General features: G+C 44.8%; 1 protein-coding gene across 5 annotated transcripts in view; it reads left to right on the forward strand.

Annotated features, from left to right (window-relative positions):
- The window catches only part of CAMTA1 (calmodulin binding transcription activator 1), a 249,247-nt gene that overhangs the window by 15,430 nt on the left and 214,136 nt on the right, over nt 1–19,681 (forward strand). For 4 of the 5 annotated variants that reach the window (XM_087915178.1, XM_087915177.1, XM_087915180.1 and 1 more), the window contains exon 2: nt 1,473–1,591. In XM_087915178.1, the coding sequence (XP_087771304.1) occupies nt 1,473–1,591 (119 nt within the window). Of the gene's footprint in view, nt 1–1,472; nt 1,592–15,047; nt 15,132–19,681 lie in introns of those variants that run through there. The other variant, XM_087915181.1, reaches the window with a different exon arrangement.

The raw sequence follows: 19,681 nt of genomic DNA on the forward strand, positions 1-19,681 counted from the left end.
ATTAAGTGTAACGAAATCCTATTGTGCTCTTTATTGATTTTTTTCTCCTTCGTTTGATATTTCAATTCAACTGCTGTTTAAAAAAAAAAGCAGGAAGCAGAAAAATATGACGTTTGTTACAAGGATTTTTTTTTTAATTAATTTAATTTCGCCTCCCAAGTGATAGCTGCTAAATTCGATCCGCATCGTGATGGGTTTTCAATTGATCCTTATCAGGATATATTACCAGCAACGGATTGGGGTTTTGAGTTCAGTCAACATTTTTATTTTTTAAATATCCTCTTTCCAGCACATTCCTCTTCACAAAGCTCTTCTTTCTGTTCTCTAGACATCTTCTCTCATATGGCAGAAACTGGAGCAGTTGTGATGGGGTTACGCCATATTGTGTTTACATTCCCGGCACATTGTGTGTCTGCTACAAGGGTTCTGTTGCTGTAACGTAGTGGAACGATTGGAATCTGATCTTTGACGTGGAACGTTGCACGGAAGACAAACGAGGGAAAATGTTTTGCATAATAGTAAAAAATCAGCTGGTTTCGCTTTGTGGCCTGGATGGCCCTAAACCAGACCTTGGGAGGAATGACAATGGGCCTGTGTGCTGCTCATTGTGCAGGAAGTCCTCTACTTACGACCACAATTGAGCCCAAACTTTCTGCTGTTAAGCGAGACGTTTACATTTTAGGACCTTTACTTGTTAAGTGAATCACTGCAAGCTGTTAAGTAATCTGGTTGTTAAGTGAATCTGGCTTCCCCTGTTGACTTTGCTGGTCAGAAGCTGGTCGCAAAAGGGGATCACGTGACCCCGAGACGCTGCGACCATCATAAACACGAGATGAATTTCGATCACGTGACCCAGGGGATGCTGCAATGGTCATAAGTGTGAAAAACGGCCCTAAGTCAACTTTCTTTTAGTGCCGTAACTTCAGACGGTCGCTAAACGAACTGTTGTAAATTGAGGACTACCTGTATTTTGATATGCCCAAAGGGTTAGCAGTTTGGAAGGCTACTTTGTGTAAAAAGACTTAAAATCACCTGCATGGTGAAATTCTACAGTGAGTAAGACAAACGGGCACCCTTTATTCCTAATCCCTTTGTTGCAGCTTCATTCTCTTAAATTTGCTTTTAGGAACGAGGTTTTTCCTGTGCTGCATCGGTGGAAAGCTGTGAAGTTGGAAAGTTCCGTCTTTATGTATTTATTTACATTTCTTGAGTCCGTAAACCGAGCCTGCCCTTTGACTCCAAGGAATTGACATACCACGACGGCCATTTATTTTGTGTACAGGCGGGGGGGGAGTGACGATGCCAGAAATTGCATTTTTAAGATGACAAATTGTAGAAGGAAGTCTCTGTGTGTGCATATGGATTTGACCTTTGGAGTCAGCGGGGGGAATATATCAAAACGGTTCTGATGCTTGTTTCTCAACGCAAAAGTATCATCTTTACTTTCTTTTTCTTTTCTTTTCCCTTTCTAGATGATCATGGGAACAGCAACGGAAGTCATGTAAAAATCTTTTTACCGAAAAAGCTCCTTGAATGTCTACCAAAATGTTCCAGTTTACCAAAAGAGAGACACCGTTGGAACACAAATGAGGTAGCTAGAGAAAACTTTTTGTGATTTCACCGGCTGGTGTGTTGAAACTGTAGACTTATTGGAGTCAAAATCATGATCAGAAACGTTCAACCGCTCTCAGTCGCTGCTGATTTTGCCAATTTGGTCCCTTAGATGATAGGAAATGATTTACTGTTCATTTTAAAAGAGACAGAACATAGGACCTCCTTCATTATGTTGGTATATCTAGCATTTTATTTCTTTCACAGGTGCAGCTAAAATGGATGTTTGTACATGTCAGAAATGAATGAAAAATAGCTTTGATGCAGCCTTATCCCAAGTGTCAATTTGATAAGCGCCCGATTGCGCCCAAACTTCCAAAAATCATGGTAATTCCTGGCCCTAATGCCTAATAATATTTCATTTAAGAATATTTTTAATAACGTATCTCTAACTATGGAGAGTAGCCTTCCCGATCTAGGTGTCTTTGGTCTAGACGAGTTTCCTTAAATCTCAGTCAGCTTGATTCACCTAAACAATGATGCGAAAACTTTGGCAATAAATGCAGGATTTTTAGCAGGTATCTTATTTTTTAAAATAAGTTTCCTGTGTGAAGAATGGATATTTTTTTTGGGGGGGGGGGAATTTGCATCTAGAAATATTTGTCGAGCATGGGGTGACTGAAAGAGAATGCATTAACAAACATGAACGCAACTGGTTTCCTTGAATTCATTTTTATTCATATTTTTTTAGAGAAACAGCTTTGGAAATGATTGTAGTTAGACCTCCTGCAGCCTGGCTGACTTTGTTTTCTCGACAGACTTTCCAGGAGTGACCTTAGATTTCCTAAGAATCCATTATTTTTGAAAGGTCATAAACTGATGTGACTAAGCGCCTTGCCAAAGACAAAATCCTCGATCAATCTGTTTGTAAAATGTACTTTATGGTGTTCGGTTGTTAGCAGCAAAAACGAGGGGCAGGCTATAGCCTCTGTTTGTTTCGGTGGAAGCTCATGGCAGCGGTGGTGGAAGACAAAACTTACCTTTGCAAGAATTGGATCCATCCACTGTTATTTATAGTAGCAACTTCGTCCCGAGATGTGTGGGGGGGGGAATTGCAAGTTACATTAAACCTTGCTTCTCCCCCAGGAGCAATGAGGGAGTCACAGACGCTTGTTTTGGTGCTTCCTCAAATCGATTAGCACATTATTTTCACCATTTTTAAGGTTGTGGCAGGACCCCCTCCGGGAGATTAAGGGGAAGATTTCCAAATTGTACAGGGATATCTGGTTGTCTAGATGTGGTCTACATTCCTAGGAAAGCGGAACGGTGACCCTGTGGTGTCGGGAAAATTTCTCGTGTTTGAATGCGCCGTGATTTCTGCGCTCGAGAGGGATGCTCCGGAGCCTTCCGCAAACCTCTCTTTAAAAAAAAAAAAAAAAACAGAATCTGAGCTCAAAGAACAACATCTCCTGTGTGGAATAGTAACACAACACATCTTGATTTTCCTTTTGTCACTTTGTGTAAGTGTGAGCAGGGTCTCTTGTTTTGAATCGCTGAACATAGGCCCAGTTTTATTAATTTTGCGCCTTGTGGGTCCATTTCTCTGTCTCCAAAGTGGGCAGAAACTGCTGTAGCAGGCTATCTGTGATCAAAATCATTTTTGTTCATTTCATCTCTTGTCATTCAGAGCGGCACGGGGTTTGTAGCTTCCTCAGGAGAAAAATGTTGCCCAAGAATTGGCAATTAATGCAAAATGGAGAAGGCCACCCAGGCCCCTTAAGCCGATGCAGCCACACAGCACCTATTTTGCAAGCTGTGTGCTGATTTTTCTCACGGATTTTGCTGATCATTATACCGGTTTCCATGTTCTGTCCAGGATTCTGGCTTTAGAACATTATATATTGTAATTATATTTGACCTATACAGGGTCAGTAAGGGCTCAGGATAACCAACCCCTTAGATTGACCAATGGCCAGCCTCTCTGACATATGACCCCCCATCCCCAATAATACCAGCCCCCCTTTCCCACTTCAATCCCATTTGGGAAAGTGGTTAAAACGTGGCTTTTTGGGGCAGACCTCTGTCAACCCATGTCGTCTTCCCTTCCCATCTAATCAGCAGTGGGCCACTTGAAGGGGACAGGTGTTGTGACAAGAAGTCCTGGGATGTTGATCGCTTTGTTGGTTTTGATGACTTGATTATGGACCACCTAGAGACGTGTAATCGTGGCGGCCCTGAAAATACCAGCCCTAAATGAAGACCACGATTCGCGGAGACAACTTTCCTTTAAATGGGTGGTGGAAATACATCACTGACTAAAACGGAGCTTGTTTTAAGTCGGGTGTGGTTCAAAATACCACAAGCCCTGCCCTGCTGGCTTCAGAAGTGCTTGACCTGGTCCGACGGAAATAAACACACAGGAATCTTCGTAGCAGGCCCTGCAATTTGTTCCCGTTCCATTTGGCATCATGTTCCTGGCAATTTTTAAAAAGAAAAAAAAAGAAATCTTAAGTGCCAAAGGAAATAACTTGGATTTGATTTGGGTGTCATCGCTTTGATTTTGCAAACTTGGTTTTACGCCGAAGAAACGGTTCTCCTGAAGGAGTTGAGCGGTGGGGTTCCCCAAACCCTTTCAACCGCGTTTTTCTTGCGCGGCACCTTCCCGTCTCCCCAGATGTTCTTAAAATTGGCAGAAATGGAGATTACCCGGGGTTAATCACAGGCACGCCGGGTCTGTTGCGAAGTTTAGATCTGGGTAATGGAATGTACCACAGCGATTCCTCAAAGCATCAAAGGCCCCCAGACTTTGAGAGGTGTGTAAGAGCAGCTAGTTACGCGTATCTTGAGCTCAGTAGTGCAAGCGACACCTCCTGTTAGGCTCCCTTTGTTGACCTTGGAACACGCAAGCTGATTTGTATTGCAGATAAAGCAGCCTTTCTGCTATGTGTGTATTTACACACACACCGTAGATAGATGGATAGATGAGAGAAATAGATTAGATAGATAGATAGATAGATAGATAGATAGATAGATAGATAGATAAAGATGAGAGAGAGAGAGAGAGAGATGGAGGGAAGGAGGGATAGAGGGATGGATGATAGATGATGGATGGATGGATAGAGAGATAGAGATACATATACATGTACTCTGTGTGTATATGTATGTGTATATACACACACACACACACATATACATACAGTGCAGTCAATATTCAGACCCCCTTCACTGTTGTCAATTTTGTTACTGAGTAAGGTCTGAATACTGATGCCAATGTGATTTTTCCCCCCTTTTAATAAATTTGCAGACATTTCTAAACTTCTGTTTTTACTTTGTCATTATGGGGTACCAATTTCATCAACTGTAGAATCAGGCTTCACCATTACAAATTTGACAAAAGCGATGGGTCTGTATTCCTTGACTTACAGCCATTCATTTAGTGACCTCTCAAAGTTACAACGGCATTGATAAAAAGTGGCTTAGAACCGTTTTTCACACCTACGACCGTTGCAGCATCCCCATGGTCACGTGATCAGATTTCAGGTGCTCGGCAACTGACTCATACTTATGACGGTTGCAGTGTCCTGGAGTCACGCATGCCATGCCAGCTGGCCCCTGAATGCCAGCTGACTCTCCACTGACGCCATTCTGCCTTACAGGCAGCTGCATAACAGGCAGAGCTGCTAAGATGCTGATGATGGAAAGGCCCAGAGCCCCAGAGGAACTCAGCAGAAAAATACTGTAGCAGCAGCAAGAATCTCAATTAAAAGCTAATATTTGCCCTTTCTTGTATCTGCGAGCTCTTGTCAGCTAGCCTGTCACCATCATTTTATCTGTGGCAGCCCCTTCAGTATGAGGAAGGTGGGGACTGGGTGACTTTGTCTAAATTAGCCTGGCTGTGTAGTAATTGTCCTTATGTCATATAAAGTCCATCTGCTCCCTAATGAGTGAAAAATAAAGCTAAAACAAAAAAAAGGAAAAGATTGGGCAGAGAAACATCACATCGTTCTTGTGTCTTTCAGTTCAATCAAATATAATAAGGCTATTTTACCGAAACCGCGAAGGTGCAGGGGAAAGAATGTGAAAGCCCTTGTGTGTCCCGCTGGTTTTGTGGAATACAAATTCCAGGCATAGCACACTTAGTGGTCAGACTAGGTGGGCAGTAGATATAAATCCACTTACGTTGAGAGTTGAAATCATTTTCTTCTTTGATCCAGTCTTTTGAACTTTCCCTTTTCTTTAAAACAAAACAGTGTGCTGATGTTTTTGTAATAGTTCAAACTTTTTCAAAGCACAGGATTGCATCCCTAGCAATTATTATTATTATTATTATTATTATTATTATTATTACAAGGAGTTCTCGACTGTAGCCTCCATTCGAAGTTAACAACAGAGGAGAAAAATTAGGACAAGAAGGAAAGAATGGCATTTATTGCTTTCTTCTGTTTTAGATATAGCAGAAAGAGGTCATTTTAAAAAACTTTGGTCTGATCTGAGAGCTCCAGGGGACAAGATTTGACAAAGGACAAAAAGTTGAAATCTGGCAGTCTTATTTAGAAAGAGCGCAGAGAAGAGCAAAGAGGAGGATTAGGGAATTGGAGGCTAAAACATACGAAGAATGATTGCAGGAATTGGGGGTGTCTAGTTTAATGAAAAGAAGGACCGAGGGGGACTCGATAGCCGGGTTCCAGTATTTGAGGGGCTGCCCCAAAGAAGAGGGAGTCAAGCTATTCTCCAAAGCCCCAGAAGGCAGGACAAGAAGCAACGGATGGAAACTCCACCAAGGAGAGAAGCAACCTGGAATTAAGGAGGAATTTCCTGACAGGGAGGACAATTAGACTATGGAACTGCTTGCCACCAGAAGTTCTGGTGCTCCATGACTGGAGGCTTTCAAGAAGAGATTGACTGGAATGATATAAGGTCTCCTGCCTGAGCAGGGGGTTGGCCTGGAAGACCTCCCAAATTCCCTCCCATGATTCTGCTCTGTTGGCATCGCCCTCAATCCGTTGGTGGAGCTAATGGAATAAAGGAGAGGGGAGACAACGCGGGAAGGCTGGTTAAAAGAGATAAGAATGGCAGTGGGTGACAGAAACTTTGCACCTTACAAGCATAGAGGGAGGAGGTTGACGGACACCTGTGAGGTCGCAAACCCGAGCCAAAACGGTGGCAGGGAGGCAGAATCTGAATTTTTTGTCGAGCCGCACCGGAGGAAGAAATGTGGCAGTCATGCAGTGAAAGTCATGCCTAGCGACAGGGGTAACAAGGACATTGGAAGAAGCTCCCTGTAATTCAAAGATAAAAAGGAAAGAAGGCAAGGATAGAATTGGAAAGCAGCTGGATTAGAGAGGGGATTATCGCCATGAATGTTAAAATCGCGGCAGGACAGCGAGGTGGTGTCAGCCGTGTAGCCCAAAACCTCTGATCTGAACACTTAGTCAGAAACGCTTTTAAAATAAAATAAAATAAAATAATTTTTTTTAAAAAGTAGCAAATTTCCTTGAGGTGGCAGGAAATGTTGATCTCCCCTTGAGGATGCTTGCATGACCCCAGTTTAAAGCTTTTATGGATTTTTCTGACACAGCAGCCAGCTGGCTGTGTCCTTGTCATGACCACGGACTCTCCTCGTTCTTAAATGCTGCTGAGTAATAGGGAGTTATTTTCACACCGTAGCAGGTTGCCGAGTGAAATTCCCCTTCCCCAAATCCCACCCTCTGTCCTTCTGCTTGTGCACAATTGGCTGTGCTGTATTTCGGCCCAAATGTTATACCTTGGCTATAAAATCTAGACGGTGCAGAAGGTGAAGTCACTATGCCCCCTGCATAATCGGCTAAATTGCTAAATTTATAGAGAATTGCAGGCAGGTTGCAACTGGTAGGCTTTTAGAGAAGTGGAACAGAGGTGGATAGACTGCAGGTAGTCCTTGACTTACGACCCCAGCAGAACCCGAAATTTCTGTCGCTCTGTGAGACATTTGCTAAGTGAATTTTCCTCCACTTTATGACCTTTCTTGCCAACGTTAAGTGAATCCCTGCAATTAATTTAGTCCCACGGTCTTTTAAGTGAATCCGGCTTCCCCTGTTGACTTTGCTGGTCAGAAGGTTGCAAAAAGGGGAGCGTGACTGCTGTCGTCATAAATATGAGCCAGTTCACCATGCTGCAATGGGTCATAAGTGTGAAAAACTGTCATGGCCCTTTTTTTCCAGTGCTGTTGTAACTTCGAACCATCACTAAATGAACTATTGTAAGTCAAGGACTAGCTGTATTCCCTCGCAAGGAAAAATTGCGCTCATTTGCGGCAGAGTGGATGATATTATTTTAAGCCATAGGCAAGGATAATTATTAATATCCGGCCCAGGAAAACGAGTCGCATTTGTACAGGTCTTTTTCAGCAGGTGTTCTATTTTTTTCAGACAGCCCCTTGTCTGGAATGGTACAAGCGGGGGGGTTGGACTAGAAGACCTCCCAGGTCCCTTCCAGCTGTATTCTCATGGATTGATATCACAAAATGAGTGGAAGATCCTCACGGGTTCTTTCGATAAAGCGATTTAACAGCCGCTGTGCTCCAGTCCAGTAACAGCCTGGCTTACAGATGTGGGCGAGGTTCTATTCCAAGTGCGGGCTCTTCTTACCCCATGGGGTTAAATAAATCTCCCAATTTAATGTGTGAGATTCTCATCATCTGCTCGGTTTTTTGGGGGAACTGGAAGGCCAATTTAGAGTTGCCAGTGGCACCCTCTCCAGAGTGAGAGATGATTAAATTTAGTGCAGTTACTTAAACAGGAAAACCGCAGTTGGCTTAACCAGGACGGCTGCTCAATAACGCAGGCTTCTTCCCGCCCCAAAGCGTGTCAGTTGGAGGGGGAAAAAAAAAGACAATTTACATATATCTGATCGCCTTTCGTCGGCTTAGTATTCTCCGAGTTGAATGGAAGAATTTCAAGTTTCAAATTCAGAGTAGAGCTGGACGGGGCCTGGGAGGTCTTCTAGTCCAACCCCCTGCTCAAGCAGGAGACCCTAGATTTTAGGCAAGGGGCTGTTTATATTAATCATACAGGTAGTCCTTGACTTAACCTGAACCTAAAACGTCCATTGCTAAGCAAGGCAGTTTCTTAAAGATTGCCGGATATTTCAACTTTTAACATTACTCACCTCTGTAACATGGGTCGACCTGGCTGTTTAAGGAGCGTGAAGATCTCTCTGGAGAGGCTCCTTTCAGCAGGTATCTGTAAGCATGTGTGTGTGTGTGTGTGTTCATCTCTTGGCAGGAGCCACTGATGTTCTGCTTTTTTCCTTCCCTACCGGCAGGTATATTTAGAATCGTTGGCTTTTCTTTTCAGAAATCAATTACCAACTCACCTTTGACGGGCTCTTCCCCTTTGTGCTGTTTTCTCTCTGTCTCTCCCTCCTTCCTCGCTTCTCATGACGCCTTTGTCCCTCATGTGAAAAACATCCCCCTTTGGAAGACCATCCGTCCTCCTCTTCCTTACTCCCCGTCCATTTGATCACTTTGAGCCAGTTTATGCCTCGTTGGGCCATGGGGGAGCATTTCGAAAGAACTTTTTCTGGGGTGGAGGGGGGGAAAAGAAAGGGTAAAAGTAACCGGTAAAGGATCCAGAACCTCTACTCATTTCTTCCTTTTTTTTTTCAAACTTCTTTAAATGCTGATTTTCACAGCAGAAACCTTTTAGATCACAGGAGTCGTTAATTGACGTTTCTGCCTCGCAGAAAAGCAGGATAAACACTTGGATAAGCTGCCTCTTTGCCACCTTGGGTTGAGTTTTTTCCCCCCTTTCTCCATGTTTCCGCTAGCATTTTTGGGAGACGCTTGCTATAGAAGTCGGGGCAACTGCAATTAATTTTCCAACCTAAGGATTTTTCTTCTTCTATGAATGGAGCATTCACTGTTCTCTGCGTTGGAAAATAATTTGCTACGTTGAGGTCGTCCTCAACTTATGACCATTTAGTGACCGTTCGGAGCTACAACGGCCCTGAAAAAAGGGACTTAGGACTGTTTTTCGCATTTGTGATCATTGCAGCATCCCTGTTTGGTCACGTGATCAAAATTCGGCTGCTTGGCTCCTCTTTATGATGACTGGACTCTCCCAGGGTCACAGAATCGATCCCCTCTTGCGACCTTCCGATGAACAAACTCCGCAGGGAAGCCAGGTTTGCTTAACGACCGTGTGACCGACTTGACAACCAAAGAGGTTGACTTAACCACCGTGGCAAGTTTAAGACTTGTGGCCTTCAACTCCCAGAATCCCTGAGCTAGCATGACTGGAGGAGGAATTCTGGGAGTTGAAGTCCACAAGTCTTCAAGCTGCAAAGACTGAAGAGCCCTGATCTAGGAATTTTTGTTTAGTGGCCATTCAAAGATCCCAAGAGCACTTAAAAAATAAATAAATCTGTGACTTAGGACCGGTCCTTGCACTTATGACTGCCTCAATACCTCCCCACGCTCATGGGATCAACATTTGGGCACTTGGTAACCGACGTCCTGGGGACGCTAACCATTCGCCATCGTCGTTTGCGGAAAAAAACCTGGCTGCGACTCACTTAACAACTTCCTCACCTAGCAATGGAACGTCTGTCCCAACCATGGCCATAAGTTGAGGACGACCTGTGGCGGCCTCCACGGCTGAGGAAGACATCCATGTGGTTGCTGATGAGCCTGGCTCTCTCTTCCCCTTACGCTATTTATAGATTATTGCTGGATCATTCATATTCCATTTGTAAAAGCATCATATAAAAACGTCTCTCCCTCCTCCTCCTTTTGAGCCAAGCCCAATTAATATACATCTCTGAAACTGCCTCGTCTTCCAATAGCGGCCCCCTTTCTTCAAATATTTATAAGCCCCCTCTTAAGGCAAATGCTACCGTTGCCCGTTGAAAGATGATTTCAGAAACAATACACTTACAAACAAACAGGGAGAAAAACAGCCCTATTGGAACCGTAGGAAGGAATCCAAAGCTGTAGTTAAAAAAATAAAATAAAAGCCAGGCCGGCAGGCACAGAATAATTTAAAACCAGCAGAGCCAGAAGACTGTAAAGATAATAATAACCATAACATCGAAATGAGTGAAATCAGTCCGAATACAGAACTTTCCTGGCGAAATCCATTCCCAAAAAGTGTCCAAAACAGAAGATTTCAATGCGATCGTAACGGACCTCAAGAGCTGTAACTCAAAAGTGAGGGGTGCTCTTGTGGTCTTCAACACACGTTTTCTCCCCTCCCTTCTTCTGCATTCGCCTTGTTCTTACAGCAAAGCTTGTCTCACCGTGGTGGGACACGGGGTTGGTTTTTTCTTTCTTTCTGTTTTTTAGCCAGCTTATCCCAGAGCCTGACCCTGGTTTGGGCTGAGAAGGCTTGCCCATGGTTGTACCGTTGACTTCCACACCTAACGGAAGATTAAAACTCGGATCCCCCCACTGCTAGTCTGGAGTCTTTACCTCTACATCATGCTGGCTCTTTTGAATGTTATATACCAGGGGTCTCCAAACTTGGCAACTTCAAGACAAGCAAAGCTGGCTGAGGAACTCTGGGAGTTGAAGTCCACAAGTCTTGAGGTTGCCAAGGTTGGAGACCCCGGTAATATCGAATCTCACCATGTGTCATGCTTGCTACATGTTGCCTTCAAAGTACAGCTAATCCTTGACTTAACAGTTCATTTAGCGACCGTTCGATGTTACAAACGGCACTTCTGACCATTGCAGCATCCCCATGGTCAAAGTTTGGACGCTTGGACACTGACAAATACTTATGACGGTTGCAGCGTTCCCGGGGAAGTGGGGGAGGTCCTTGGGCGACCTATCCAGCAAAGTCAGGGGATTCAGTGAACGACCGTGTTCCTAGGTAAACAGCCGCTCGATTCACTTAATGACGGTGGCAAGAAAGGTCCCAAAACGGGACAAAGCCATCTCGCTCAGTGGCAGAAATTTCCTTCGAGCAGCCCTGTGTGTTGGGCACAGGCTCCTCGGGGTGCTCTTCCTCACTGCTGCCAGCCTCCACAATCTCTGAAGGCAGCACTCCACCCCCTGATGGTCCTGGCCCCTCACCTGAGCCCTACGCTCCCCGAGACCTCAGCCGCCTGCACCTGCTGCCGGCGAACCACAACACAAGCACACACACACACGCACGCACACACGCGCACAGCCTTGCCAAGGTGACCCAGCTGATGGCGGTTCCGTGCCCCACCTATAACCTTGCTTCATCCCGGCTTGTCTCGTTTCCTAGCTCCCCTTTTCAGAGCGTGGAACAATGCAAACAGCAGCGGCTCTCGAAAAGATTGCGGTGCCTCACACTGGCAAGGCTGATGGGGTATTGATCTTTCCTTCCTCTTAAGGTTTAAAATGGCTCGCAGGCCTCCCAGCGTGAACACCTACGGCCGCGGCAGGCGATGGAGGGTTTTTGCACAGAAACGAGACGATGGAGGGTTTAAGTTCCTTTTCCGGGGGAGGGCAATTCCCCTCCCTTCCCCCTCCATCTTGGACAGGCATTGCCAAGAGATTAGCCCGTTTTCTTTCTGGGGTGTGTGTGTGTGTGAGCATGTGTGGCGTTGCAAACGATCTCAACCGACACTGAATTAAGGGAAGGAGAGCGAGGGGGCTGTGTGGGCGTCAAACCTTTTGTGTTTTTATTTTTTATTTTTCCCCCAAGGGCCTTTTGAATGATCGGACTCGGATCGAACGAATTGCGAATAAGATGCCCGGAATTATCATGATCATTATTATTTTTTAAAAAAGACTTAATTCCCACCAGAAAAGCGGAATAACGCTGGCTGGTGGTCTCGCATCCATAAGAGCCTCTCCTGCAGTGCAGACGGAAAGGAGTGGGAAGGCCCCTGTCGCGGTCCAGGTGTAAAATTATTATTATTATTGAGAGATGGGCGGTGTTTGTCACTCAAAGGCGTAATTTTCAAATTTGCACGGACGCCCGCTTGGAATGACGAGCTCTCCCCCACCCCCACCCCAAAAAAACACACCCCGAGAGAGGAGACCATGGTGGGGTTGCCCCTTTGCCTGTAAGTTTACGGGGTGTGTATGTGTGTGTGCGTCTAGAAAGCTGTGGAGTCTAAAAATCAAAAGCTTTTTCCTAAATATATCCTGGCTTGATGCCTGTCACGTGACTTTGATGCCCAGTAGGGGAATTGCATAGAGATCAGATTGGCTGGAGTCGGGCCCGAGCGGAAGGAAACACAGATTAAAGGCAGGTTGCAGGTCTTACCTGTGCAAGCTGTCGACCAATGGGGCAGCCTGTGCAGAAGCTTTGATTCACAGTTCACGAAACAGGAACCTCAGAGGTCACCTAGTCCAACCCCTTGCTCAGCACAGGCTCCACAGTAGCAAGCAAGAGACCATCCACCCAGCTGGCCTCTAGGGGAGGTGGGCATTTTTTAACGGGGCAGCCCGGTCCCTCCCGTGCACCTCCCGCGTCCTCCTCCTTCAGGGGCAAGCCAGGTGACCCCTGCACCGGGCAAGGGGTTGGGCTAGGGGACCTCTAAGGCTCCCTCCAGCTCTGACTTTGTGAACTGTGAATCAAAGCTTGTGGGTTTGGTTTTGGGAAATTGCTCACCTTGTTGAAGAGTCGGAATCCCTTTAGTGAAGGAGATTTTCCAGTGAAACATCGCATGCAGGTAGACCTCTGCTTACGACCACAACTCAAATTTCCATGGCTAGTTGTTAAGCGAGTTGCACCTCACGTGACCTTGGAACACAGCAGCGGTCGTAAGTATGAACCAGTTGCCAAACTTCTGAATTTAGAAGAGAAGAAAGCTGGATGGGACCTTGGAGGTCTTCCAGTCCAACCCACCCCCGCTCAAGCAGGAGAACCTATCCCATGTCAGACAAGTGGCTGTCTAGTGATCACATGACCTCTTCTTTTGATCACATGACCTTGGGATACGGTGACCGTCATGAATGCGAACCAATCGCCAAGGATCTGAATTTTGATCCGATGACCACGGGGACACGCAACGGCCGTCGATGAGAAAAACATTCCTTAATCACCTTTTTTTTTCCCGGCGCCGTTGTAACTTCCAGCAGTCGCTAAACGAACGGCTCTAAGACGAGGACTGCTTACAGTTGCTGAAGGGGGTTGGATGAACTTTAATAATTTACGCCAAATTGGCCTGTTTTTTCTTTTCTTTTTAGTAAGCATTAAATCTGCACGTACAAAGTCCATAGACAAGGTGCATTTTTCTCGCCCGTTTCAGGCAACGTAGCCAAGCACGGTTTATCATTTGGGTTTGGTTCGGTTTTTCTTCCCCTCTTCTCCGGTCTGATAAATGATTCTTAAGACTTTTACGGAATAGAAACATCCAGAAAATGTTTCTGATTTTTCAGAACGAGACGCAAAGCCAGCCGTCCAGTCCGGATTTCAAATCACTTTAAGATCCTCTCGTAGTGATCACAATTTCTAAAGACCATTTTATTGTAGAGTTAAATTGGTGCTTAAGCGGTAATTTATAATTTATGTTGGCATTGATAATGTTGGCTGTGTTGAAAGCAGCCGGATCAAATAACCGCTGGATGCTAGATTTCTTTTTTTAAAAAAGGGGGCGGGGAACAAACCTGGTTTAAGCAGGGCTGAATTCGCATGTGGGGCATTAAAGCTGTAACACAGTTTATTTCTGGTTCATTTGTGAGTTTGACTTGTGTATCGTGGTTTATGAAACCAAGACAAACTGTTCAACATTTGTGGTGGTTGGGCCCAAATTCTCAAAATAGCTAGTCCTCGACTTACAACAGTGAACGGTTTAGTGACTGTTCAAAGTTAAAACGGTGCTGAAAAAAGGGGACTTAGAACCGTTTTTCATACTTAACGACCGTTACAGCATTTCCCCCAGGGCCATGTGATCAAAATTCCTCTCCGACTTGTATTTATGACGGTTGCAGCGTCCCCCATTTGCGACCTTCTGACACACAGAGTCAGCGGGGAAGCCGGATTCACTTAACAACGGCGTGACTAACTTAACAACTGCAGGGATTCCCTTAACACACTTGGGCAGGAAGGTTGTAAAACGGGGCAAAAAAAAATCGCTTGACCAACGTCTCGCTTAGCAGCGGAAGTTTTGCAGCGGAAATTTTGGGCTCCACTGTGTGTCATAAGTCGAGGACTACCTCTGTATTGGTATGTTTTTTCGGGCACAATTAAAACGTAGTTTTGTTTAATTTAAAAAAAAATCCCAAGCATTTGATTCCTGTTCTAGTTAATCTGCATTTTTTTTCTCCCAGGGGTTTAATTTGAAGACAATAATAGCAAAATAATAATAATAATCAACTTCTGTGATATTTTTCTCACCGTTTCCCCCATTAGCTTCCCTGCATCATTATTATTATTTTTCTTAAGTTGCTGCTGCTTAAGTTGAAGTGGAAGGTGACTCGTTTGCTGATATTTGCCTGTTAACTGTTTTGCATTGTTTTGTTTTTTGCAGTAAATTTGAATTTGTGCAGGTTGTTTGGTTTTTTTTTTTTACTCATTGTAGCTCCTTTGTTTTACAGAGATCTTGACGCAGCCGCCATTTCGGAATTCTTTTTAATAATGTGACCCTTCACCTTTGATCCCCTGACCTGCATTATCTTGGTAACCATTTCATTTTTTTTAATTTAATTTTTCATTATTATTATTATTATTATTTGTTTAAGTTTTTTATTTATTTATTTATTGGTTTGGTGTGTAAGCTTTGTAACATTTCACCTTCTTAAATTGTAACATTTCTTTGACTTCCCTAAATATAAATACTCTTGTTTTGCCTGTAAATGTTGTAAATGTCTCATTTTCCTTTGATTAAAATTCATTTCAGTTTTTTTTAAAAAAAGATACAAGTTCTCATTGTTTTTATTTTGATGTTTAACAATGTGCAAGCTTTTATCCGTTGTGTTACTTTTGTTTTCTAGCCATGTGTTTCCAAAACATTTATAAACTAACAGTCACTTTATTAAAAGAGTTTTACAGTGAAATATCTTCATTTTCTTTTTTTCCCCTTTATCCCCAATTTTGTTTTACCTGTCATAACTGAGCCAAAAACAGCCAACCAGGATTGTGTTTTGACACAGAATTTCTGTTTCCAGTAGCGTCTTTATTGAGGCCGCTTTCCCTTGCAAGCTGAATTTCAGTAAAATATTGTATGTGGTTCCATTAATTGGTCTCCCTTTTAATAGGAGGGCCTTGAAAATAACCCCAGATACAAAAAAATATCCATGCTCGTTTTATAGAATGCCACCCTCGACTTTTGGCCATAACTGAGCCCGGCGTTTTTGTTCCTAAGTGAAACATTTGCTAGGTGAAGGTCGCCTCATTTTTGCGACCATTCCTGCCACCGTTGTTAAGCAAATCCCTGCAGCTCTTAAGTGAGTCACGCGATTGTTAAGTGAATCACTGCAGTGTATGAACAGCACAGTCGTTAAGTGAATCTGGTTTTTGTTTGCAAAAGGGGATCGCGTGACACGCACCCCCTCCCTCCCCCGAGGGACGCTGCGACCGTCATAAACACGAGTCAGTTCCCCAGCTTCTGAATTTTGATCACGTGACCCCCTCCTGTGGCGGTCATACCTGTGAAAAATGGTCCTAACTGAATTCACTTTTTCAGTGCCATTATAACGCTGAACAGCCACTAACTGAAATGTTGTAAGCCGAGGACTGTCTCCAAACCACTTGGTCCACAGGCAGGCCCCCCTTAAGAGGACTCTAGCATCTTGCAAACTGTGTGTGTGTGTGTGTGTGTGTGTGTGTCACACACTGAAGCGGGGTGGGGTATCCTTTAGAGATTGGGGGAGGGGGCTGGATAGAGATGCTATGCAATGCCGGTTGCATCAACCCCATTTATTTTCCTTCTGCCTTAAATTCCTCCCTCCCATCCTGTCCTGCATTTTTCCATACCCAATCAATCTCTCTCTATCTCTTTCTCTCTCTCTCTGTCTCTCTCTCTCTCTCTCTCTCTGTCTATATCTCTATCTCTATGTCTGTCTCTCTTTCTCTCTCTCTCTCTCCCTCCCTCCCAATGTGTGTGTGTGTGTGTGTGTGTGTGTGTGTGTGTGTATATCTTCCTTCCTTCCTCCCTCCCTCCCTCCCTCCCTTCCTTCCTTCCTTCCTTCCAGCATAAGAAACATCCACGGGGGGGAGGGGGAAACCTCTCTCTCCCCACTTACCTTTCAAACTGGGTTTTCAAACAGGTGCTTCGAAATGAGCTTCTCTCCTCTCCCCCTTCCCACCTTCCTTCTCCTCAAACCTCATTTTCTGGCTTTGCATTATCTCTACCCCAGCATCATCCACACACACACACACACACACACACACCAACAATGCAGGGAGTTTAAAACACACACACACACACACAACCCCCCCCCAGCCTCTTCCATCTTGTCAAAGTCTGAATTCCCAGCTTCCCGCAGGTCTTTTAAAAGACATCAGCTCTTCCTCCTGGAAAAAAAGAAAGGGGGTTCCTTATTTCTTACACCCCCCACCCCTCAAACCTCCTCGCGTGGAACCACAGCGAGCTGCCAAAAAACGGGGACGAGTCAATCTGTCCTCCACCCACGCCGCCTCCTTCCTTGGCAGGAGAGGAAGAGCCTGGGGGGCGGGCTGCTTCCAGGGGGCTCAATCCAGGCCATGCGGCGCAGCTCCTGCCTTACTTTTCCCACGCGCACAGGTGCCTCCGGGCTCCCGGGCGAAGAAGCCGCTAGCAAAAGCTTCGGGGTGGCTCAACAAAGCGGATTTGGGAGAGGGCTTGCAGGCAGTCCCCACAACTTAACGACCAAGAGAGTTTACGTTGCTGAGTGAGACATTGGCTAAGTGAGTTTTGCAACGGATCTTCACTCGGTCTCTTTGCTCCCCCCCTCCCCAGACTTGGCTGACCCCCAGGTCATAAACAGGAGTCGGTTGCCAAGCCTCTGGACTTCGATCATGGGGCCCTGGGGGAAAATGCTGCGACGGTCGTAAAAGTGTGAAATACATCCGTAGATCGCTCCCTCCCCCTCCCCCCCCACTTTGCTGTTGTAACTTGGAATCGTCACTAAACGAATTGTCGTGAGTGAGGACTACCTGTATTGACAGCCGACCTGTTCATGCATTAAATAGGAGCTGATGACAGCTCAGGGCAGGGAGACGGGCGGTTAATACATTTAGTACATGAAAAAAATAATAAAAATAATAAGAGAAGATTCTTCTTGCTTTGTATCAAGAGGGAGGTCTTATAGATGAGATAACTGACTTAGGGACTAAACTACCTTCCAGAGTCTGGAAAAAGTGTCTCTCAACCTCACCAACTTGAAGATGGGTGAACTGCACCTCCCAGGATTCAAAAAAAAGTCCATACATTTTCAAGAACTAAGGAGAAACTTCTTAATAGCGAGAAAATCAGTCCGTGGAGCAGCTTTCCTGCAGAAGTTGTGGGTGCTTTATCACTGGAGGTTTTCAAGACAACCATTTGTCTGGGATGGTATAAGCTGTGCTTGGGTTGGACTAGAAAACCTCTGTGGTGCCTTCTTCCAAGCTGCCACATTTCGAGGAAAAAAAGCTGTGGGGGAGTCCGTTAAGCGAGGACTGTGACTTTAATCGAAAGCCTAATTTTGCCTAACAAATTATCTGGCCGAAATCTCTGCCGAACACGGCCCCGTGGAATGCAGATTATTTTTTAAGTGCCTCATTATTTTATCCTCTTAACATTTAATACAAAAGTTATAATTGCACACAGCTGAAGCTGCTAAAAGGATTGCTAGAATCAAACTTCCGTCCGTTTGGAGATGCTTTTGATGGACTTATTTGGAAGGAAGGGGGGGTGGAGGAGGGGTTGATTACGATCCTAAATGACAGTTTTGGAAGTTCTTGGAAGGAGGAAGATCTTCGTCCTGCTGAGATTGAACTAGAAAATACAGGACAAGAACGAACGTTGCCAAACATTTCTGGCTGGTCTTGAGAAAGGCGCAGGAGCGTTTTTCGTGCGTTATTGTTCTTGGGTTTCTGAAAAAGGATCCAATGTTTGGCAACGGTCTAGGGCCTTTTGTGGCTGGGCCCCTTCTCCGTCGAGAGATCAGTTTTCTCGTAATGACAAAAACTGCTGGATGCCTGCTGTTGGAAGGTGCAGGATGGTGTGGCTGTTTTACATGCTAATTCTATCAGGGGTTGTTAGCAGGAAACCCTGGTTGCAGGTAGAAGAGGGTATTTATTTGCAAATCAGGATTGAATTGGGAGGTCCTTGGTGCTCTCTGAGCTGGGTAGTTTTCTTGCAGATGTTTCATGACCCAGCTAGGTTACATCCTCAGTACTAGGAGGGAGGGAGTTTAGATGAGAGGAGGAGGAGGAGGAGGAGGAAGAGAAGAAGACAGGGAAGGAGGTGGACGAGGATCTGTGAGGTCCTTGGTGCTCCCCGATCTTGGTGTTCTCTTGCAGACGTTTCATCACCAAACTAGGGGACATCATTAGTGTTAGCAGGGAAGGGGGTTTGCTCTCTCTCTCTTCTAGCCCCCTCTGTTAAAAACTCTACCCCCCCCCCCCTCTATTAAAAGCTGCCTACTAAGGGAGTGTAACTGTTATAGTTGCAGTCCCTTATAATAAGCAGGATTGAGAGATTTTCAAAGCCAGATCCAGAAACGGATCAGCTGCCTTGCTCAATCAATTCCACCAATTCGACTTCCAAAGAGCCCAACGCTTCCCATTAAAACCTGCTTAGAAGTTTCCAGACTTTTGAAAATTTCTCCGGATTATGTGCATTTTCGTTGGCCGTGATTTGAGATGTTTCTTCCCTTCAAATTGGCCACTGCTTTTAATATTCGTAATTGGGCTGGAGCTGTTGTTTTGTTCTTTTCCCAGCTGTTGTTTTGTTCCTTTGTCAAACACTTGAGCGGGTTTCAAGGTAGAAATTAGCAGGGTTTTTTTTTAAAAAAAAAAACATTTTAAACAAACCCTTCGATCCACGATTTTACGTGAAGATGGTGTAAAATTGTCTGGCCCTCATCCGTTCCTTAAAAGAGTTGCCCACCACAGCCGTTAGGAAGCTTTTGGTGGAGCCTTTTAAAAAGTGTTTCTCTTTCTTTCTTCTGAGTTGTTGCTAACACGACAGCATTAAAAGCTTTCCTGTGAAAAATAAACGCAGATTGTCTCTAAGTCTCATCCATCCACCTTAAAATAACTGTGTA

This window comes from Pseudonaja textilis, chromosome 18, assembly GCF_049901715.1.
Source record: "Pseudonaja textilis isolate UNSWEBS1 chromosome 18, rPseTex1.2, whole genome shotgun sequence".
In the NCBI taxonomy this organism is placed as follows: domain Eukaryota; kingdom Metazoa; phylum Chordata; class Lepidosauria; order Squamata; family Elapidae; genus Pseudonaja; species Pseudonaja textilis.